Source organism: Schistocerca nitens, chromosome 2 (genome assembly GCF_023898315.1).
Source record: "Schistocerca nitens isolate TAMUIC-IGC-003100 chromosome 2, iqSchNite1.1, whole genome shotgun sequence".
NCBI classification, from domain to species: Eukaryota; Metazoa; Arthropoda; class Insecta; order Orthoptera; family Acrididae; genus Schistocerca; species Schistocerca nitens.
Window position 1 is genome coordinate 103033363 of NC_064615.1, and position 24679 is coordinate 103058041.

Here is a 24679-nt window from a genome sequence, read left to right on the forward strand (position 1 = left end):
GGTGAATACGAAGGCTTTGGAAAGGCAGGAAGATGACGGACATTTAAGGGTTGCCTAGATGTAATTCTAGGCATGTCACAGGAAGGAAAGAGAAACAAAGAGAGAGTGAAGAGAGGTGCTAAGCACAGAGAAAACCAGGAAGATAACAGTACAGCATGAAGTACCATATCCTTTGCGATCTAGAAAGTAGTAGAGTATTTGTAGTTTTTGTTGTTTTCTGGTTATGTATCATTGGGGTTGCATAGATTAATTAGGCATTGTATTTTATATGTGTTTTCAAGTATTGTGAGCCTGCTAGGGGCAGCAGTCTTTTTGAAGAGGGAGGAAGAGGGACGGTGATCCCTGTCCTCAAGTCACTGAAAAGGGAAGTGTAGCATCTGATGTGTGTGGAGTGTTGTTGAAGGAGAAATCAAACACAGTTTTGGAGAAATAACTGCATTGGGGGTAAATTTTGCGGCAAAGCTGTAGTAAATTTGTGTTGAACGATGTCAGAGTCGTAGGATTTCCTGTTTAAATTTTTTGTTATCAACAGTGCTGGGTCAGGAAAATTGAGTTTATTGCTCTAGTTCATATAATGTAATTTAAGTGTGAAAGTAGTCACACAATCGGTGTTGAATTTGAATCAGAAACAGTGAATGTTGGAGAAAAATGTGTGAAGCTACAAATATGGGACACGAGAATTTGATAGTAGTAGCAAGTTGTTTTGAGCAGGGAGTATTTGCAGAAGTGAAATGTGTAAAGCTCAAGGGGAGTGGAATTTTAATCAATGGAACTAACTGAACATAATAGGAACAACCTTCCACTTGCCAGTGTCAATTTCAGGAGTCATGCAATTGAATGTTACGCAGCCACAGCTGTACTGGCCAGAAGCCACTTTAGAGTTTTTGCCAAGGCAGAATCTGAGCTTGTTAAATCAAGCTCTGGAGCCAGGTCTGTTGAGATCGGTAAACCAGTTCATTTTAGAGCAAGAGGGACGCATATCAGCCGAACAGCTTGTGCAACATGTCACTCAGTATAGGGAAAGGCAACGGTAAATAATGATCATTTTGAGCACCTCTGTGCCAAGTGTCATCGCATCCTTAACTCTGTTATGTGTTGTTTTCTTTCTGATCAGGTGGAGAGCTAATTCCAAGAGGAAACCAAGGGTAGTCCAAGTCCCAGCGGATGCTGTGTCAAGCATCAGTAATTTCAGCTCTCATTATCACTGTTCATTTGTAAACATACATCCCATTACTGACTTGCTGACACAGTAGATAAAAAAGGCAACAAAATACATTAAGTATTTTTATGATCAACAATGAAAATATATTCACAACATTTATATTCAATCAATTTTGAAGTTATAAATGATTTTAGGTAAAGCATTGTTACTGAAAAGAACTGCGTATTTGCACACACTAACCAGCACAAATCAACAGATACTATTGCTGTATTTGAAAATTCATGTTTAATTGTCGTTTGTGAAAATCAGGCAAGCAGAAACAGAAACTTCAATTTCAACTATCATAAACTTATAAAAGAGGCATATTGGAAGCCATTTCATTTTATTCTGTGGTGAGTTATGAAATGAGCAAAACCTACGTACAAAATAACGAGTCTGGAAATATGTCAAGTGTTGTCTAAATTTTACATTCTGGGAGTTCACTCAGTGATTCAGTGGCTGCTTTTAATGACTAACTGTGAACTTGTAATTATTTTCATCGACAGTGTTTGGATTTTGATGGAAAAGATAGCACAATTTACAGCGGACAGTAGGCAGTTGAGAAGTGAATTAACATCTAGTAAGTTCAATAATAGCTACTGTAAAGTGCGACAATTCGGTCAGACTATGAACTGTGTTTGTTTCCTAATAATAATTACTGTGGATATCATGTTCATGCTAATATGATAGATTTGGGGGACAGTATTTTAAGACTTTTATTCCATGACTGTGTTAATTACATATGCTTTCCACATATGTACTTCTGTGGACAATGTGGACAGTGTTAGGTAACTGCAGTGGAACAATCATGTAGGACATCAATAAAGTGTAGTATGTGTGCAAACTATTTATCTGTACTGTAATTAAAATAGATGAGAATCAAACTGGCCATAAACAATAGTTCATTCAACATCCAAGGGCAATTAAAGTGTGTGAACTGTAAATTTAGGTGTGGACTACATTGTTGATAGTAGCTTGTTCCTACCATCAACTTTTCAACCAGATTCAACAAAGGCACTGCTACCGAGGCTAATTATGCAGGTAAAAACATGTAGGCTACTAGTGCTGTAAGCTGCCACTGATCCCATCTTGAGTACAATGTGCTAACCACTGGACCCACGCGATAATAAAAAGTTAGAACAATGGTCAAAGTTTCAATAGGATTGAGCAGCCTCAAGGTCATAATACTCCAACCCAGATATCATTTATTTTTACACGTTTTTAAAATTTCTTTATATATTAAAGTCTGCATCTTTTTGTAAGAAACGAATTTAAAATGTTATTTCAGCTAATGTTTTTTTTTTTTTTTTTCATGCTCATATATTTAAAATTTGTACTGTAAGTCACTTTCTAGGGACATGTTAGTATTACTGAAAAGTCAAGACTAGGATACTTAGAACTATTTGGAGAAGAAACAAAATGCTTATTCGAGGTACTCTTGAAGCTCTAACTCTGTGGTTCTCATTCCCTTTATATTGATTTAGCTATCAGGTTCCATGGGACCATTCAGCCACAGCTACTCGGTCACGAAATAAGTCAGTACATATTTTACAGAAAGCTGATAAGAAAATTTAGAAATGAAACTATATTATAAGCACGGAACAATTGTAAGAGAGTATATGAATAGATAATGCATTACAGAAAAAGTTTACAACTACTGCAAGAGAAGGAATTAAACGGTTAACCAACTGCATATTGTTAATCACTCTAGTGGAAGTAATACAAATTCACTTTCATGAATGGATCTAAGGTCCTCGATATGAAGCATGTGGATTAACCAGTGTTCAAATGAGAGGCACTCCATGGATGGTAACAAACAGCACATCATCAAATTTTCGTGAAATGCTTTCGTAGTTCTCACTATTAATTTGTTTGATTAAAGAGACCTTCATTCTTAAAATTATAAAAGAACATAAAGCAGTTATTGATGAAGAATCTGGTACTTAGGTTATTTTATTGACTTTTACTAAGTTTGTGGTTTTTATTCTATTTGTCCAGTGCTGACTTGTCGTCCAGTGCTCTTGAACTGTTCCATCATTTTAAGTGAGAAAGAGTTTCATTAATAATTCTGACAATGCTTGTAATGATTATATCAGTTTAGGTAGTGTGTCTGAAGGTGTGGCCTGGACGGTGTCTGATTACAAATCCAAAAATCATGTTTCTAACCTCAGTCAGTCCAGAGATTTTATTTGTCACTATCTCTTTCACCTCTTGGGCTGTTAACGTGAAAAATGCTAAAGTTGCATCATTGTTCAAAGTTCATTAAACTGTTAGTTTTCCCTGTAATTCACTAGCTAACTCAGTTCAAAAGTCAGAAGAACACTAGGACGTATCACCTCCAATAGGAGCACACCTCACAAAGAAGTGCAGTTTTCACATCAATCTTGTGGGTGAGGATAGATTTATCTGCACATTTTTGTAAGTAAACAGTTCTATGCCTTAACTCAGTTGCACTGTCATGTGGTAACAGTTCATTTATTAGGAATAACAGCATAAATCACAGTATACTTCCCCTCTCCGAAACTGCTGGGCAGTATCTATTCTGAAAGGGAGCCACTGATTTTGTCACAAGTGAGTAAGCTGTACTTGCCATTGTGTGACTAGGGCCTCCCGTCGGGTAGACCATTCGCCGGATGCAAGTCTTTCAATTTGACGCCACTTCAGCGACTTGCGCGTCAATGGAGATGAAATGATGATGATTAGGACAACACAACACCCAGTCCCTGAGCAGAGAAAATCTCCGACCCAGCCAGGAATCGAACCCAGGCCCTTAGGACACATTCTGTCATGCTGTCCACTCAGCTACCAGGGGTGGGCACTCAGCTACCAGGAGTGGACAGCTGTACTGTGGTGTTCAATTCAGCGTTCTTGTTGATGGCAGCTTTGCCCCTTAGTACACATGATGTACAGTTGCTGATTTCATAGTACTTGTACACTATCAAATTAATTACATAAACTTACTAAGAACTAGTCCATTTTGGACTAGCAACAATGTCATTCTTTTGTCTTTAATTTTAATGCAATTGTGAGCACTCCAAATTATTTCAGTTGTGCTATGATCTGCATATCAATCAAAATTGTTGTCAAGTGCACGAGAGCTATCAATATAGCAGCAAGTGGTACACACTATCAATGCAATATGGTATATTTTCAAACATTGGACATCTTATTTCCAAATCATAAGGCACTCTACCATGTAGTCATAAGCTATTAAACTGATCAGAGAGAAGGGTGATGTTACAAAAGTACTGTGGCAGCTATTTTTTCATTGTCGCATACATCCACTGCAATATTCAAGCAGGAAATGACACAATTAGTGCCCCAGCTAAATATTATTGGACAATACTTGTGTTTTTATGCATAATATCCATGTTTTAGACACAGGACACTCATGCTGTTGGTACACCAGGTAATCATTTTAGTTATCCATGAGAAAAGGACAATGAATATACACCTGTAGACATTATATGCTCTTTGAAGATCTCCCATCATGAATCCTGTCTTTTTTACCTGTTGTATATGCTATCCCTACTGATGGTGTCCACATTTAACTACAGATGTTTGAACTAACACACTAACAATTTTAATCATGTACATTCCTCCTGTCCAATCCACATGTACCTCACAGCCATCATCTTAGTCATGCTTCAGAGAAGGCCACAATTCTTTTCAATAATTAGTGAAAGACAAAGCCAAATCACTGATCTGTTTCAATCAATATGATGAATTACCTGACCAGTTGCAGTATACAACTAGCTATCCAGTTCAAATGGTAACGAATCATCTTCTCAGCAACACGATTTTCCTTATTGCTATTCGCTGTTTATAACTAACAAACATTTCATACTCACACTGATAATCCTTTCTTGCACCAAGCCCTCACGTCTCTTTTCTTTCCTTTTATCATCATCTAGACATAGTCTACTGTCACTCTCTTCTTCTTCCAATGCTCCTGAAAATTCTTGAGGTGATCCACCCACACCTCCAATTGTGGGAGCAGTGGGTTTTATTTTCTCTTCATGTGTATCATCTTTTTCCTCCATTGGAACATCGTCATCCTCATTATCATCATCATTATCCTGGCAATCTTCAGTCTAAGATTGTTAATAAAACAAAAACCTGAGGTATAATTTATATCAAATAAAAGAATGCTGTTAACACGAGAAGCTCCAGCTGTCAAACTGAGGCCAAATTAAAATAAAAATGGAGATCACGAACATAAAATATGGACTAATAACATAATGTTAAAACAAACAAAAAGAATATTTAATAAAGCAGATAAAGGAACATCCTGTACAGCACTTTTCAAGAATCTCCCCTTCCATTTGCTGGTGTATGGTTCAGAGTGGATCTCTTTATTCTGATACAAAAATTTTTATCAGAGAGCCTGCAGGTATCTACTAGAGAATTGCACAGGCACTTATAAAAATATAAATGAACACTTTATTAGTGACACCTATCAAATAAGAGAAATCTGGACTCAGAGGCTGCAAATACTTATTAACACTATAAAGAATAATGTTTGTAGTACATGTAAGTATATATAAAGTAACCAGTAATACTATTTAAACAAAAGCTAACTAGTGTAACTGGTAAAGACAATGGCTTTTTCCAAAGTAGTGGCTTTTTTCTGTGTTGTGAGAGCTGTCTATTACAATTACTGTAAACTATATATACTTCAGTGTAGTGATAAATATCGCACAGGTAGACTACTACCACTGCTGCTGCTGCTGCTGCTGCTGCTGCTACTACTACTACTACTATTCAATCATCCATTTCACATCCCTCCATACTAGAACTTATACCATTTGATGTGTCATGAATGAGTTAATGACACAATTACAAACAAGTAATTAAAAGAAACATCAATCGCAGATGTAGGATTTGGCTGGTGCACCAAACTGTAGAATACCGTTTACGAACACTGACACTTCAAAGATACCTGCAAATGTAATCCAACACTTGTACTACCTAAAAGATTTTGATATGTAACTAAAACTGAAATTAAAAACAGTGCATAAATTTTGAGAGTGAGGCAGTTATTTTTTGCATTCATATTTGTCAATGCACTTTACAATCATAACAAACCTACTTTTGTATGTTTTTTGTTATCAAACAAATAACAGAGTGAAGGCTTTTGTCTTGTTTTTTCACATCATCCTGTACACAATAGGGGCTGCATTGTCTTTTTAAAGTTTCTTTGGTTAATGCTACACGATAGCAACATTTTACAATTTTTAGCACACATATATGATTACGTGTATTCCTCAACATTTCATTGAAGCTTAAATTTAAAATATTTGCTCATCCTAAACTAACATGCAACACAAGTGGGTATTAGTACTCTCTTTAGTCATTTCACTAATAAAACTGTAGTGCTCTGCTATCTGTTGACAACTGGCAATACTACTCTGACAGCTACTCCACAGCTACTGTACAATAGAGGGTGGGTGGTATTTCATGTCAATATTAGCAACTCTCTCTCTTATTCCAGTAGGGCATAGAGCAAGAAAAGATATTCTTCAAAAGGTGCCTTAATTATCATATCTTGTTCTCATTATCCTCACCGAAGATATGATATGAAGACAGTATAACTGTTGCAGCAGTTTGTTTCCTCAAACATTAATTCTCTGGTCAATAAAATTCTTACAGGTTTGAGGCCGCAATTTTATTGACTGTGACAACAGTCACAGAAGCCTACATTTACATTAATTCTCTGGATTTATTCAATAGAGAGCAACCTCAACTTTCTTCCAAATATTCCCACTGAATTTCCAGAGTAGATATTTGTACATACTTAGCAGTTATGATTTCAGCAGCACATCTCTACATGCCCCTTCAATGGCTGCTACCAACTGTGGTTGATATGGACTACAATCATTGGAACAGTATTCCAGAGTAAATAGGACTATCTTAGCAGTTTCCTTTACAAATGCACCACACTTTCCTAAAATCCTTCCAACAAGTTTAAGTCTTTTATATGGTGCACGGTGTCTGTTCCCTTGGACACGTCTGAAAGAACAGACCGCAGCTGTGATACATTATATATAAATTGAAGGTGGAGGGCAGTGGGGAGGGGGGGGATTACTGATATCAGCTGCATCAGGACATTGATGATGATGATGATGATGATGATGTTCCATACTTCGAGGAGCTAGGGGACGATGCAGGAGACCTGCACCGATGACTAGGCACGGTCCTAGTGGAGGTAGTTTGCCACTGCCTTCCTCCGACCGCTGACAGTAATGGGGATGAATGATGATGATGATGATGATGACGACACAACACCCAGTCATCTCCAGGCAGGGAAAATCCCTGACCACGCCAGGAATCAAACCCGGGACCCCATGCGTGGGAAGCGAGAACGCTACCGCAAAGCCACGAGCTACGTGGAATCAATGGCAATGAATGAAAACATTTAAAACATTTGCTGGACTGGGATATGAACGCGGGATCTCCTGCTTATTAGGAAAGTGCGTTAACCACTGCACCATCCGGGACACAGTATTATCGCAACTGCACGAACTATCTCAGCACATCTCACGGCCAATCCAAATTCCCACCCAGCGCCACCTCTCCACAGTTCCTGTCCATTTCCTCCATGCTCTTTATTCTGAGATTCCTGCAGGAGGCCAGACATACTTGTGCATATGCACTGAAAAGGAACAGACATCATGCATCACGTAGATGGGCAATGGATCCACCTTCTTCAGTGTGGATGCACAAGTAAATCAGTAAGTCCAACCTCCTGCTGGAATCTCCGAGTAACGAGCATGGGGGGAATGAACAGGTACAGTAGATGAGGTGGTACTCGGTGGGAATGCGGATCGGCCATGAGGTGTGCCAAAATAGTCTGCGCAGTAGTGATAACACTGTGTCCCGTGTGGCACAGTGGATAAACACATCTGCCTAGTAAGCAGGAGACCCCAGGTTCGAATCCTGGCCCAGCACACATTTTCACTTGTTGCTGCTGATTCCGCATAGTGTTCCAATATCCAGATTCTACTGACATTCGCTTCCCTTCCCTTACCCCCCCCCCCCCACCTTCAATTTACATAAAATCTAAGTCTCCCATTCACCTTCACTAAAAATTACTACATGTGTTCACCTCAATTCATGTCACTTCAGTCTCACTATTAAAATAACATGGAAGCCCTAAACATTAACTACTCTTGTAATTGGATGCTCAGAGCTGTTTCTCTTTTTTTTCTATAAAATTCTTCTGTGTTCCACACGGCGTCATGGCCGTAATATGATCTCCCAACATTTCAGGGATTGTTGTAAGTGGCTTTGATCATGGAACAACACAAGTCCAAATCGAATCTACTACCTTCTTATACAGATTAGGCATACAGCCTTAAGGGAGCCAAATGTACAAGCTGCCCCCAGGGCCAAACGTAACTTTTATTATTTAAATTTTACAAAGAGTCTGCCTTTTCCATCTGTCGCCTTTCAGCTGATGTGACAACAATCGACTGGATCATGCCAAAACAGGCCGAACTGTTATCAGCAAAGCCACCTTAACAGTCAAATATGTCAGGATCATCTGACTTATGAGACAAAGAGTTCTCACAGCCATGACCAAAACAAACCTCTATCTCTTCTATTCTGAACTGCCACCTAGAGCAGACACTAAATGGCTTAGTTCCTTTACTTTGGCATTTTCCCTTCTCCTCTAAGATGGTATGGGGCTATTTGTTATTTCTTCTTGTCCCCTGGCAATCCTCACCATATAATCCTCATGAGCAAATAAACAAATATGGTTTCTTTTTCTAAACTTGAGTACTGTATATTAATTACAAGCCTACACCACTTTCCAATCTGGACTGGATCCCCGAGGGCGTGTACAAACTGGTGTCAGAAGGAGGATGGTGGGTTCGCCCTGTTTTCGGCTTTAAGGTGTCACATACAAATTACTAAGCCATGAGCACATGGATGAAACCATTGTGCAGGTCTGTCTGGCTCTGTGCTGTGACACAATGGACAAGTGCTTAGTGCAGTCAGTCTGGGCTGATTATTCCAGGATCCCCATTGTATTCTACCCAGAGCTGCTATCACCAATGCTGCTGCTGCTGCTGCTGCTGCTGCTTCTGCTGCTGCTGCGCAAATCAGTCGAACATCACTCATCGCATCTCACACCTGCACATAAGTCCACGTTGCAGGTACTATGACCAAGTGCCACCTCGTCGGCAGGCACCGCTGCTTTATTACTGTCTAATGCTTCGACACTGTTAGTCAATGAACAAATGTATGTTGTGAGCTTTGCTTTTAGGGAGAAAACATCGCCAGGGTCCGATCCTGCCAGAGACTTTGCAAAGAGATGCTGCCAGAGACTTTCAGTTTGTTTCGAAGTGTATAGTTTAAAGTGATGCACACCACCACGTACAGGGACAGCTGGACATGCAAGCAAGCCTGGATCAACTCCACATGTACTTTAAAGAAGTAGTAAATGAGATGCCACAAGGCGGCACTGTGCCTGCAGCTGACTTTGCTTCCCTATTTACAGAGTACGCATAGCTGGTTCCGTCCCAGCCTGTAACTGATGTTGCAGTATGTCTACTGGTTCCGATCTTTGTGGGTAAACCAGGTGGCAATGTCCAGATTTTCATACAAAATTTAATAGGTGTAGGGGAACTGTCCATGTGAAGTGACAAAGTGTCGGTACGAGTCGCCAACCTTAAGTTACAAGAACAGGCTTACGTAAATTCAGTGGAAGGGCTCAGAAATATCACAGAATTAGACATTTTTGCAAAATGGCTAGTGGACAGGAATGGAGATAAGCATAATGTTTGCTACTATGGACCAACTTTGCACCCTACACCAATATTCCAGAGAGGATTTAGAGCACTTTGCTGACAGGGTAAGATCCGTTTTGCATTGTACATATGTACTATGGGAAAATAACGAAAGGAGTGAAGTACTACTCAGCAAAGCAGATGCTCTCCATGTAGATGTATTAATTTGCAGGACTGACCCACAGGAAGATGTTAAGGTGAAGTGTGCATTGACAAACACACTAAGGGAGGCCATACTACTTCCGTTTCTATGCAAGGACTGCCAATTCATCCAGTCTTCCACCAGGACATTCCCCCAACCAGATTTGCATTCATTGTCAAAGTGTGCTGCGCTCATAGCATATACCCATATCACAAGGCTCCTGAGTGCCTAGCACTGGCATATGCCTATTCTTGAAAGTTCAGACATCAGAGAGCAAATTGTCCATCTCTACAGCATCAGTGAACAAACCAAATAGGTTGCCGATGCGTTCAAAGGAATGGGAATATGGGAAATTGGAACGGGAGCAGCTCTGTCACTGCACCTCCCTTCCGCAAAGCACATCCAGTATTCTTACTTCTTATTTCTAGGGTGGCAAACATCATGCAGCAAGGTAAAACCAATGGCAGAAAGACTACCTGTATCACTGATCAGTATTCATTAAATCTACTCATGGTTAAGAATTACAACTGCTGTGTTGTTGCCTGAGTCAATTGGGAAAAAGTAGTATATCCAAGAGGTTCGAAAAATGTGGAACTGGAAATCGGGGGAAAGAAGTACCAGTTCACATTTGAAGTGGTTTGGAAGCATTGCCACAATTTCAGTGCCCTTCTACGCAATGGCTCCATGCACCAGATTTCCAAGTACCAGAAGTCGATAAGTCCAAATTGGGGGAAACATCCACCATTTTGGCAGTCTCCCCCCCCCCTCCCCCCCCATAAGAAGGTGAGGAGGGAGTCCAGACTGAGTGATCAAGTTCAGACAACCCACTGAATATGTACCATACCGTCAAGGCTAAACAAAACGAAAAAATATCATTTAATACTGGCAAAATTGTTTGAATGGAGGTGAAGAAAGATTTTTTGAAGAGGAGATATTTTCTCAGTACATCCATTAACACAAAATGAAGTTGCAGACAATAAATAGACACATGCGGAATACAGTTTACCTTGAATGAGTGTGACATGAGTGCGACAGAAGATGGTACATTTTTGCCAGTGAGCACTCTTTGGAGTGCACAAAGAAAATACTGACAAGGTAAGAACATTCAAAGAAACTGAACAACCTGAAAGAACAACTTATATAAATTCCATCTCAGTGGTGTCACCTATAAAAGTACAAAATGGAAAGAATCATAAATATCTGTGCAAAGCAGACTGTGAAGTACTGTACCTTGCTCTAGCCGAATCTGCAACTTTGTTTGAAGAAAAGAAACAGCTTGCAGCAAAACTCAGAGATAATCATTTGGTACAAAAGCCAGTGTGCACCAAAACTGTTACACAGCAACTGATAAGTTTACATTGCTACAATTTATGTTCATACCCTATGTACAATTTACAGTCTACAGATTAAGAACAAATTTTATCTTAAGTATTAGGTGGGAAATAGTGTTGTTATTTTCTACACCACTCTATTGTTTGGTCGTATTGATGATTCTGTTACATGTTTTTGCCACATCTGGCTCCTGATTTGCTTGAATATTTTGCTTAAATGTTACCTTTGTGCCATTCTTGTAAAGTTTCCTATGTGCCTTATATGTTTTTAAGCATGTTACCTTGATATTACTATTTTCTGTACAGAACTTCTTTCCCACTGGATTGTTATGATGGACAATAGCCTGTCCGTTGTAGACATCTGGCCCTTGTTAAATGACACCAGCTGCAAAGCTGATGCCCTTCTACACTGTGTGCCACTATGTGATCTAATGTTGTCGTATTGCAGTTCCATGCGACTAGCAGGTGCATGTGCTACTAATGTATCACTACTTTTACACATTCTCTGTTATCTCAAAATTAAGCGTATGGCCTTTTCAGCCTCTAGCTCCTCATTCCCAATCCAACCAACCCAGCTAAAATTCAGCGTTATTCTGTAGCACCACAATTCAAAAGGTTCTATTCTTTTATTGTCTGTTTTGTATGCACACATTACATACATTTTTTATCCTTTCACCTTTCAAAAAACCACCACACATCTCATTTGTGTTTTGATGTGCAAAATTGCTCAGATTGCTTTTTTCTGATATTCTTTCAAAGATTTTGGAAAAATTACTGCCATTAAAATAAACAACACAGCTATTACAACTGCTATAATATGTATACACTGCATTGTTGCTCTGTTCTATGCATCCACAACTTTCCATCTGAGAAGAGAGGTTTAGACATACAGAAAATTAATATATTTTCTGATAACAAATGTGATAGACAGTATTATCAGATAAAGCACTTTTGAACTTAGACTTAGCAAATCTCTTATATGTTTCAATGCACCTGCTTGTGTGTGACCTGTAAAGTATACTTGAACACATTGTGTCAATGTCTGACAGCTGTCTTTCATGACTTTTTTTCCTTTTCAGCTGCTTCTACGATGATACTGCAGGTAACTGGAAAAAGCATGCAAGTCAGAACCTCTGAATTTACATGGCAGTAAAATGCTACACTACAGTCGAATAACAGCTGTCTCCATTTCCTGTGAAGATTTCCTACATTAGTACTGTTGGAAGGTCGGCATCTCATTTGTCAGAAACTCTAACTTACTTGCCACCTAAGCAAATCCCTAGTATTATAAGCTGTGTTTTGCAACTGGATCCCCACTTTGTGTGCTGCTAGCAGACCTTTTATATGTAGTCCACATAATCTAATTGTGACCAGAAAAAAATCATTAAGAAACTGTAATAAGACAGGATTTTTGTTGAGGGTTTTAAACAAGTTCAGTGATTTCATAACTCTCATTTTGAGGTTCTGTAAGTGTGATGAGTTTTTTTAAACAAGTATGAGATTTTGTAACTTTGATAAATCATAAAACTTAAGTGAGGTATAGTAGAATTATGCCCGATAAAAGTAAAATTTAGAATGGAATCTAGAATTCATAATTTGATTTTCATGCTCCAACCCATGAAGTTTGCCCTAAAGTTGTTGTGAAGTTTGTGATAATACTTAGTGCAAACATATTTGAAGTAACAAACAAATTTCTTTGTCTTCCGCAACCGTCCTACACTGCAGTTCTCCATATATTGTTTTATTGTCTTTGTGGGCACTGGATGTCAAATTTTTGAAGTAATTAGCCTCTCTCTATGCTATATGACAGAGGAAAGTACAGCTGAGGTAGGTTTTGGTTTGTTCATCTTACATCCTACTCGTCAGATTGCAGACAGCTGAGATAGGTTTTTGTTGGTTCATCTTGCATACTGCTGGCCAGATTGCATATCACTGGATTTGAATGGTAAAATAAACTTGGAAACTCTCGACATTAACATTTATTAATCTATTTACTTATTTATTAAATACTTTTTTGCAAAATGATATTTATCATTTCAGTAGAGGATAGGCTTCCTTGGTATGACCATATCACCAATTTTGGGGACTTCCTTTGAAAGACTGCTTTGCCTGAAAAATGTACCCCAATTGGTAATTTGTCAATGGAATGAAGTATTGTATCAACTTCTCACTATGTGAGAGCAAACAAACAAAAGGAAAGGTCAGAGGATGAGAACAACAAAATGGCTGAGCATAAATGTAACACCTGACTTTTACTCAAATGGCAAAGTTCTCTCAAAAATATTAAGTTCTCAATAAATCATCCCCAGGGACAAGTTTTATTGAACCTCCAAAGCACAGGAAACGAATAAATTTCACAAATAGGAAAAACTGCAGGAAATCTAATATTAATGGGATCTTTGAGAGTATCTGCATTAATAAGATACCAAATAAACCACATTCACTACAATTTTCAGCGACACGTGGATTAAGGAATTGCCAACAACCCATCGGTGTCACGGCACATTTATTCCAGTCTCTGAAGTATACTTGTGGTACAGAAGAATGTAAAACTTTTAAACCAGCCACTTTTAAAACATAAGCATACCATACAGGCCTTTCTTTTGGTAACTTTAAGCTCCCCCAAGCTATTACTGAACCCATTCACGTTTTTCAGTAAATATTTTCTTTCTCCTCTTTCTCTTGGACATGAGAACAGTCTTCTGAACACAGACAGGATGACACACAAGAGGTAAGGACATTAGGTAAGTGCTAGAGATGCCAGGATGGTGTTAAGCGATAAATATAGCATCTTGGTGGGCACAGAGGTGTTGGATACTGCCCACTATAGAGGGAGGGGGAGAGAGATTACATAAGGCACAAAATGAAGTGGTAGGAAAGGACTGACTTCTTGTTTTTTAAGCTGTTTCTCAGGTCAATATCTTTTTACAAACTTTCCTATTTTCCTTCCTCAGCATATGTATATTATATTAGTCCCTTTCTTTAGCAAAATTATCCTTTTTACTCCCATTTTTTTTTCTTATTTTTCTGCTTGTTATATGTTTTAAGAGCACTCTCATCAATGAAAGATGATGTGCAACATAACTCAAATTGTTGTTTCTGACATTCTGTCACAGATTTTGGAAGAAAGATTGCCTTTAAAATAAATAAATAAATAAATAAATAAATAACACATCTATTGTTACTGCTATAATACGTATCTACTACATTACTACTTGGTTCCATTTATCCTTAACTCACCATTTGAGAAGAGAGGTTTATTTTATATATGCATATGTATTACCTTATCTTCCTGTGCAATTTCATCAGCCTCTTCCTCCTCTTCATCAGCCACTTCCTCTTCCTCTTCATCGTCCTCTTCTTCTTCCTCTTCCTCCTCTTCATCAGATGTTGTTGTATCATCATCGTCATCATCATCATCCTCTTCATCATCACTTGATGTAGTGCTGCTATCTGAATCAGGTTGCTGCTCTATTTGAGTCCACTGAGGTGGCTCCCACTGTGATACTCTAGTCTTCACATGGTAATAATAAACACGGCCTTCAGCATCCTTGGCTGATTTCCATTTTGGTGGCAACCTGATTGGAGGAGGAAGTAATGGTGGAGGAGGTGTTGGGGTGAAGGGCTGCTGAATAGGAACTGACACAGGATGAGCATGGTGATATGGCGGTGTCTGTATGGGGCTATAACAAAGGTGTGATGGTTTTTGGCTGTAAGGGGGCTGTATGGATGAATCAGTTGGTGATGAATCTCTGTCTCCATATGGAGGAGGAAGTGCACAGATACGACGATGATATGGTAAATTATGCCTATCTCCAGACCTCATATCTGAAGGGTCACATGGAAGAGGCGGGGGCCCGTGTTGAATAGCATCCGGTTGTGGGATAAAACCTGATGGAGGTGGTCCGTGTGAAAGAGGAGGTGTTGGCAATAATGGTGAGCCTTTATTTCTACGTGGTGTCATTTTAGGTACGACATGGTTCAGTGTGACATGTGGCGGAGGAGTGATTTGAGGTGGAGGTTGCAAGAAGGTGTTTCCATGGTGAGGAGATGGTGGTGGACAGTGTGAGGGGGGTAGTCCATGAGGAGGTGATGTCCTGGAAGGTACAGGGGGCACGTGGATTGAATTAGAACATGAGACATGAGTAGGTGGTGGACAATGATGAGACACAGGTGTATTTGGAGGAGGTAGCACATTAATTGTGGAACCATGAGGTGGATGTGGTCCATGAACAGGAGGCGGTCCTTGGGGCATAGCAGGCCCAAGAGCAGGTGGGGGGCCGTGGGGCAAAGGAGGTCCATGTGATGGAAGAGGTGCATGAGGTGGAGGTGGTCTGTGAGGCACGGGACCTCCATTACCTGGAGGAGGGCCTTGAGGAAAAGTGGGGCCTTTTGGCATTGGAGGACCACAGGGAGGAGTTGGTCCATGTGGAAGAGATGGAACATGAGGCAGAGGTGGTCCATGTGATTGCAATGAGCAGTGAGACAAAGGGGAAGCATGTGGTGGAGGAGGTATATGGGGAGGAGGGGGGCCATGTGTAGGTCCAAGGGGAGGAGGAGGACCATGGGGTGGCAGAGTACCAAGCTGAGGAGGTGGGCATTGAGGTAGAAGTGGTGCCGGTGGCAGGGATGGTATTTGTGGCTGCCCAGTAGATGGTGAAAGTCTGTGTGTCGATAACTGTCCAATCGGTGTTGGAGGCCTATGTGAGAGTATACTACCAGTTGGTGGCAATGAAACATGGGGCAATGATGCACTATGAAGAGACAAAGGTGCACTGTGGGAAACAGACTGAGAGTGTGGGGGAGGTATGTGTGTTGGAGGAGGACAGTGAGAAGGAATAGTAAGAGGAGACACATTAGTATGTGGGGGTGGAACAGTGAGATGATGTACTGACATTGATACACTGCTGGCTTCATTTGGACCCATGTCACTTGGTGTTAATAAGCTGGTATCTGAAAACAAAAATGCAAAAATTTTAACTTGTCAGTGCAATATTTAAATATATTGTATTTATTCAACAAAATTATTTGGTCTGCATTACTGGCTGCCTAAGGTAAGAACTTTATTTCACAAGAAAGTGTGGTCATAAACTACCAAATTCTTTCACAAATAGAATTTCAATTTAGTTTAGCTACCCTTTTAAATTTGTCCTCAATGACTTAATTAGTATTATGCTAGTCAGTAATCAAAACTTATAAAATGGATGCTGGGTGTCTATAGTTAAAATGCTTCAGGTGAGGTGTCCATCTGCTAGAAATACAATGATTATTTTGAATGTTACTGTTGTACAGGCATTCTTAACATTTCATTTTTAATTACTATGAAACATTTAAAGTAATAACACACAGCAGAAAAAAAAGTAGTGTCTGTAAAATGATATTATATGAGAGCACAATTCCGGAATATCAGTACACTTAACTAGAACACATTTTCACAAAAAATGGATGCTCATCCGCATAAACTCAAACAGGTCAACCAGTTAGTTGAGGTCTAGCCACATTCCTGCACTACATGGCTGAAGGTGATGACTATGGCTCCTAAATCAATTGTAACCAACGAAGAAAACAATAAACACAGTTTTTTGTACATGAAAATGAAAAGGGAATAGAGATCATTTATTTACCACAGATAAAACTCTCTGTATCCAACTGATGCTTCATGTATTTCCATTTAATTTTATAGGTTATTGAGGAAAAGTACTGTGCGCTCAAATGAAGCAAACCACGTTACAACCAAGACAATTTTTTCTTAGAAGAGAAAATGTTACCAACTTCCAAAACATATGAAACACTATACTGCTATTGTAAAAGTAGTGCATTTACCTCTTAAACGACATATTAGACCCACAATGCAACAGCCACTCTGAGTAGGTAGTTAACAAACACGAGTTGGAAATCTGTCAGAGAAAACATACATGTCATATGCTTGCATCGTTTCTGATGCATCCATACTGGCTGTAATAGGCAACTGCAATAATTAGGGGCCTGAAAAATTTGCATTTGCAATAAATGTAGGCGCAAATTCTGCCTCAAATTGCAAATTTCTTTAATAAATGCTATTTCATAGCAAACTATCCTGATGTACAATTTTATTACAAGGAGTTTCTTTTCTGCATTGAAATACCAGAAAGTAACATTTTTCAATTATTCGTACTGTACATCATCCGGCAAAACCAAATTGGGAACAGAATGCCTGTAAGAATATGTTTGCAAAATAAAGAGCACGCCTATTCAAGAATTCAACAAAGTACAAGTGCACTTATAAGTTACACTTTAGTGCCACATCAAACAGGGAGTAGGTTAAATGGCATGTGTAAGATACATACCACATATGGCAAAGGAGGAATCTGTGATGGGACAAATAACTATTGTTGCACAAGGTACAAGTAGAGATCAGGCCTGAACTACCTCATTTATGTCATTGCCAACATCATCAATCAACTGTTGAGGTGGCTATCCCTAAACGTATTGTGCTTTTCACTTTGCTTTGTGTTGTGCATAGCTCATTATTTTCTTATTTTCAAATGAGCACAGAGACTAATCTGGCAGTATCACAAGGTTTGAGTTCAGGTCTCACTACACCATAAGGTAAAAATGATCCATGTGTCAATTCTGATTTTGCAGAAACACGAAGCATGGGTGTAAGCTGGCTGAAGGGCAAGAGAGAGGCAGGGTCTGTTCCCCCCCCCCCTGCACCGCTTCTCACTAACCAGGCATTCAAGGTTCTCATTTGTTTAAGCTTGCGACCGCCTGCTACACCGTAGCTTCCGCACTTTAGCGACTATGCCAAGAGTCTTCTTGCAAAGGGAAAATTGAGCTATTTTCAATTCTACTTGCACTCTAAATGTATTGTGATTCATCTGTTGTTTGTAACTGAACCCATTTACATTAAGGAGCTTACAGTGCCATCATTAGTAAAATGTGATAGATCTAACACAAATTTTTCAGTTTCAGAAACCAACAAACTGCTAACTTGCTGATGATGGTACAACTACTGGCTGCACAAGCTGTGCCGGCCACACAACAGGCCAACAAATCAGCCCAACAGGTGACACCGACCAGCATACCACCATTCCGGCAATTTAACAACACAGAAGAAGAATGGCTCGAATATGACACACTTCTAAGCACATTGTGAAGTTCATCGAGTTCAAGGTACTGTAAAGCTACAATACTTTCTTTTGATTGCAGGGTCCCCAGTGTGCAGGTTAATACAAAACTACCCCATATCGCGTCTCCCGACAAACTCGGCTATGCCCAAGTAATCGCTGCCAATAACTCGATACTATGACCAGCAAGTTTAAGTAGTTACAGCAAAATATCAGTTCTTTTGCCTGCAGGAAAAGCTGGAACAGACATACTGCTGGTGGTACATAGAACTAACGGGCATGACTAGGAAGTGTAAATTTAAGTGTAGCTGTGGCAACTTTTACGTGATTTAATGATCAGGGATCCAATAACGTTCAATGATCCAGATAGTAGAGCACAAGAACAAATCTTAAAAGTACTCTGATCCATCAGTTCCCCAAGTACTGTAAACCTTTTCCTTTTTTTTAGAGCAATATGATTTGGGTGCCGCAGTGGCCGATAAGTTTGACCAGGCCCTGATTTGTTGGGTTGAGTCACCCCTTGCTCGTGACCACCCCAAGCACCCACAACAAAGACCGTGTACACTGCCGTGTGGACAGTCACATAGACAGGTAAACGGGACTGTGAACTGAGTGAAGTCTTGCCCTAGATGTTTTGCTTGCCATAAAAGATAGGACTGCCCATCAAATAACGCAATGTGTTACGCTTGTGGAATAAGGGCTATGTCCATGCAGTTTGTTTGCAATGGCACAAAAACGCTGATGGAAGTAAAATTAAGGTTATGTCTTCGTCTCGCCCTAGTGCTGTGCAACAGTGTTCTAACAAACTATTTGTCAAATTACGAATTGCTGGCCTTTGTTGAACTTTCAGCTAGACGCAGGTGTCTAAGTAACTCCGCTTAATCATGCCACGTATGAACAGTTAGGCTCACCCACGCCTTTCTAAATCTAGTAACCGCCTCATTTCTTACAAAGGGCAAGAAATTCCATTGCTTGGACAGTGTAGTTTGCCTGCCACAGTGAATTTTACTGTGTTGAAATCAAGAGACAGTGATAGCAACATTTTCGGTTTAGATGCCTTTGATTTGTTTGGACTTAGCATCCACGAGAACGTACTTTTCATATCAGCTTTTGCACAAAGAGACAGTGTCGTTGGCTTGCGTAAAGAATTTCCTGAACTATTTTCAGAAGGAATGAGAAAAGCAAATAACTTCATAGCACAGGTTACATTGAAAGACAATGCACAGCCGGCCCCGTTCCAACTGCTTCAAGAGGCAAAGTAGTTAGTGAATTGAAAGAACTGCAAGATAATGGTATAATTACTCCCATTCAAGCTAGTCAATGGGCAAGTCCTCTCGTTTTGTTGCCTAAGCCTTCTGGTTGCATTAGCATTTGTGTTGACTTCAAATCTACCGTCAACCCACAGACAGTAGTTGACATTTATCCATTACCTCGCTCCGAGGAACTCACGGACAGGCTTGATGCAGGACGTTACTTTTCTAAGATAGATTTGCGTGATGCCTACTTGCAAATTCCATTGGATGAAGAATCGCAGAAACTGTTTGTTGCAAATATACACTTACGACTTTTCAAGTATTTGCATTTGCCTTTCGCTAGTGCTTCCGCACCCGCAATTTTTCAAAGTTACTTGGAGCAGCTGACTGTAAAAGTGCCATTTTGTTGAAACTACCTTGACAATACTGTCATCTCAGGTCATACACCAGAGGAACACACTGCTAATTTGCATACTCTTTTTGAGTGTCGTCAGAAGCAGGACTCAAGTGTCGTCTCGAGAAAGTGACTTTTTTCAAACTGAGCTACCGTACTTAGGTCATGTGATAAACAGTCAGGGTGTGCACCCCCTAAAATCTCATTTGCTTTTAATTCGTGACCTGCCTGTTCCTCACAATGTGTCTGAACTGTAGTCAGTAATAGGCAAGATGACATATTACATTTGGTTCATACCGAATGCCGCTCAGATCGCGGCCCTATTGCATTGCTTGTGTCGCAAAAATGTACCTTTTGTGTGGACTAAAGACTGTCAAGACTCATTTCAGAAACTCAAAAATGCCTTGCTTAGTGACAGATGTTTAGTGCATTTTCACCCCGCCAAGCCAGTATTTTGCAAGTCGACACTTCTTCCTATGGAATCGACACTGTGCTTTCGCACAGGATTGGTGCGTAAGACAGACCCATTGCTTTTGCATCCAAGTTGCTCTTGCTCACTCATACTCAGTGCAATTATTCTCAAACAGTAAAAGAGGTTCTCACTATTGTGTACAGTGTGACCAAGTTCCATCACTATTTGTATGGTCACAAATTCTATTTAGTGATATATCACAAGTCTTTCCAGTCCTTGTTTCATCCATCAAAGTCAGTTCCTACATGCATCACTCAAAAATGCAACAATGGGCCTTGTTACTTTTGCAGTATCAGTATGAAATTGTGTACAGACCTAGAGCAAAGTATGGCAATGCAGACTACCCTAACTCACCTTCCAATTGGCCCAGACACTGATTTTAATTCATCTGCCGCATCTTGTTGCCAAATCGATGCACAGGACTTTGAATTGCTGGAATCTTTTCCCTTGCACTACTGAAAAACAGCACAGGCCATGGAAGCAGACCCAGATCACAAGATTTTGTTACATTACATTCTCATGTCTTGGCCTCATTCACTGAACAGTATCCAGAACTCAGTTGTGCACCAATACTTGACTCGTCGGCATAACCATACAATTAAACAGGATGAGATTCTTGTTCAAAATGACAGAGGACAATCGCATGTGCTTATTCCCAAAATATTGCAAAAGAATGTGTTGTGATTGCTCCACCAAGGACATTGGGGAATTGTTCGCACTAAACAGTTAGCGCAACGGCAGTGTACTTGGCAGGACATGGACACCAACATTGAACAGATGACATCACAGTGTCACGCATGCGCAGAAAACCAATCAGCTCCACTACAGACATTCTTGGCTTGGCCTAAGACTCAATCACCATGGCAACGAATGAACACTGACTTTGCACAACCATTTTGGAGCACTCGTTGGCTCATAGTGGTAGACTCTTTTAGCAAGTACCCATTTGCAGTGCCTATGAACTCCACATCATGTAGCACCATTCAAGCACTGTCCATATTTTGTACATAAGGTTTGCCAGAAGTAATTGTGTTAGTCAACGGACCACAGTTCACTTCACGAGATTTTGAACAGCTTTGTGAATGAAATGGCATTCGTCACCTAACAAGTGCTCCATTTCACCCGCAGTCCGACGGAGGAAGCAGAATGCTTCGTACACACTTTTAAGCAACAGATGGCACAGCTTTGCACCACCCACACATGGGTCAAGGTGCTTCAATTCTTTCTCGACTCCTATCGCTCCCACCCATGAGACAGATCATCACCAGTGGAACTTCTGCATGGCCGCCACCATCGGACACTGCTACACTTACTTTAATCACCGCAGCATCCGGCATCGCCAATGGTCCGCAAGTATCGCTTTGCACCAAGTGATCTTGTTCTTTTCAGGGTTTACAGCAACTGTGGACACTGGAAAAGAGGCGTGATCCAAGAAAGCATTGGCTCTTCTATGTATTTGATTGCAAATCCCGATGATTTGCGGTGCCACCACCAGAACCAACTTCGTGCATGTCATTTGCCCCAGATTCATGGTCTCATGGGACTGTGCGGCCTTCACCACCACCCGCTGGTGCCACCAAGGCACCCTAGGAGGAGCGGATGGACGATGCACCCTCACCCCCACCATCCTCGCTCACGACCCCCACCATCCTCGCCCACCAACCCCAAGGGCCTCGACCTGCCTTCGCCATTGCCATTGCCATCATTGCCCCAGGAAATGCCCTCAGGCCTGGACATGTGCCCTGGCAGCAGATTTCTGGAGGATGTTCCTGTTGCCTCACAAGATGGATGATGTGGCACAGTCAGGAGTATACCATCCTCCACAGTCACGGCTCCCAGCTCATCTCCACGTAAAGCATACTGCCTCCCTACCCATCCTCCCTACATAACAATGGTGCGGCATTTTGGGAGGGGGGAATCTGCTGACATAAGATGTTGCCAGCACACCAGTCCGCAAAGAAGTTGCAAGAAGATCAACAATAGGTGCTGAATCAAGCGTGCATATCAGGAGAGAGGTCAAAGACAGACTCACTAGCAACATGCCCTCTTAACCAGCAGTATTTAGATCGCCACCACAGACCAGAGGGCCCAGTCAGTCACAGGCAGTCAGCCCAGTTGCAGAGTCAGTCACAGTCAGCTCAGTCATTATTCTAGTTGGCATCTGTCAAGTTCACGTCAACAGCTACAAGAGTGTAGTGTTTATAGTGGGACTGTACTTCACCAGCAGTAGGGCTAAAGTGGACTGTTATGGAAGAGCTTGTACCACAGCACATGGTCAAGCTTAAACATAAGTAGCTTCTTGTTTTTGTTAACAACAAACTCAGTTGACACATGTGTGCAGTTATGTAGTAGAAAGAGGATACCAGCCGCCAAACAACATCTTCTCCTTGCTTCCCATGACACAAGACTCTACAATAGCAATGATGACACAAAAACCTCCATCTCTTGAGACCTGCTCAGACAAGAAAAACTATAATGAGATTGTTGGGGGAGCTGACAGTACTCAAGAGTGTGTTCAGGGTCCACACTGCACCCAGATTTGTGCCGTATTTCACAGTCTGTACACCCACTTCTCGGTAATATATTTTGCAGTACTCATGCACACATTAAATAAAAGTAGCCATGAAACTGCAAATTTTGAGCCATATGTGTGGCCATGGCAGTTTCCGAGTGAAGAAATTGCCTGTTTTACCTCCTAAACGAACAGCATGAGGAGTTAGCCTGTTTCAAAAGTTCTAGACTTAAATAACGCTGTGCAGCAAATAGCATACAAAAACATCTTGAGAAGGAAAGTTGTCACTCACCATATAGTGGAGATTCTGAGCCGCAGATAGGCACAACAAAAAGATTTTCACACTTAAAGCTTTTGGCCAATGGCCTTTGTCAACAATAGACGTGCATATGAGCGCGCGCGCGCGCGCGCGCGCACACACACACACACACACACACACACACACACAAATGCAACTCGCATACACGAAGTGGGTGTACAGTATTATATTGGGTGTTAAAGAACACACCTTCAGGAGTTTATGAGTGGTTCCTTGAGTCAATACAAGCAAAAACGTTCAAATAAATGTATGTCGAGAAATGGTTCATGTATCAGGTATTCACCCTATTTGGCTTCAGAATGTCTGTGGGTTGTTGTTGTTGTTGTGGTCTTCAGTCCTGAGACTGGTTTGATGCAGCTCTCCATGCTACTCTATCCTGTGCAAGCTTCTTCATCTCCCAGTACCTACTGCAGCCTACATCCTTCTGAATCTGATTAGTGTATTCATCTCTTGGTCTCCCTCTACGATTTTTACCCTCCACGCTGCCCTCCAATGCTAAATTTGTGATCCCTTGATGCCTCAAAACATGTCCTACCAACCGATCCCTTCTTCTAGTCAAGTTGTGCCACAAACTTCTCTTCTCCCCAATCCTATTCAATACCTCCTCATTAGTTACGTGATCTACCCACCTTATCTTCAGCATTCTTGTGTAACACCACATTTCAAAAGCATCTATTCTCTTCTAGTCCAAACTGGTTATCGTCCATGTTTCACTTCCATACATGGCTACACTCCATACTCGATGTTAACAAATTTCTCTTCTTCAGAAACGATTTCCTTGCCATTGCCAGTCTACATTTTATATCCTCTCTACTTCGACCATCATCAGTTAGTTTGCTCCCTAAATAGCAAAACTCCTTTACTACTTTAAGTGTCTCATTTCCTAATCTAATCCCCTCAGCATCACCCGATTTAATTTGACTACATTCCATTATCCTTGTTTTGCTTTTGTTGATGTTCATCTTATATCCTCCTTTCAAGACACTGTCCATTCCGTTCAACTGCTCTTCCAAGTCCTTTGCTGTCTCTGACAGAATTACAATGTCATCGGCGAACCTCAAAGTTTTTACTTCTTCTCCATGAATTTTAATACCTACTCCGAATTTTTCTTTTGTTTCCTTTATTGCTTGCTCAATATACAGATTGAATAA

General features: G+C 40.5%; 1 protein-coding gene across 7 annotated transcripts in view; it reads right to left on the minus strand.

Moving 5' to 3' along the window:
- The window catches only part of LOC126235770 (uncharacterized), a 272353-nt gene that overhangs the window by 50431 nt on the left and 197243 nt on the right, over positions 1-24679 (minus strand). For 6 of the 7 annotated variants that reach the window (XM_049944566.1, XM_049944568.1, XM_049944570.1 and 3 more), the window contains 2 exons: positions 14753-16422; positions 5053-5295 (listed from right to left, as the gene is read on the minus strand). In XM_049944566.1, the coding sequence (XP_049800523.1) occupies positions 5053-5295; positions 14753-16422 (1913 nt within the window). The remainder of the gene's footprint in view (positions 1-5052; positions 5296-14752; positions 16423-24679) is intronic. The other variant, XM_049944571.1, reaches the window with a different exon arrangement.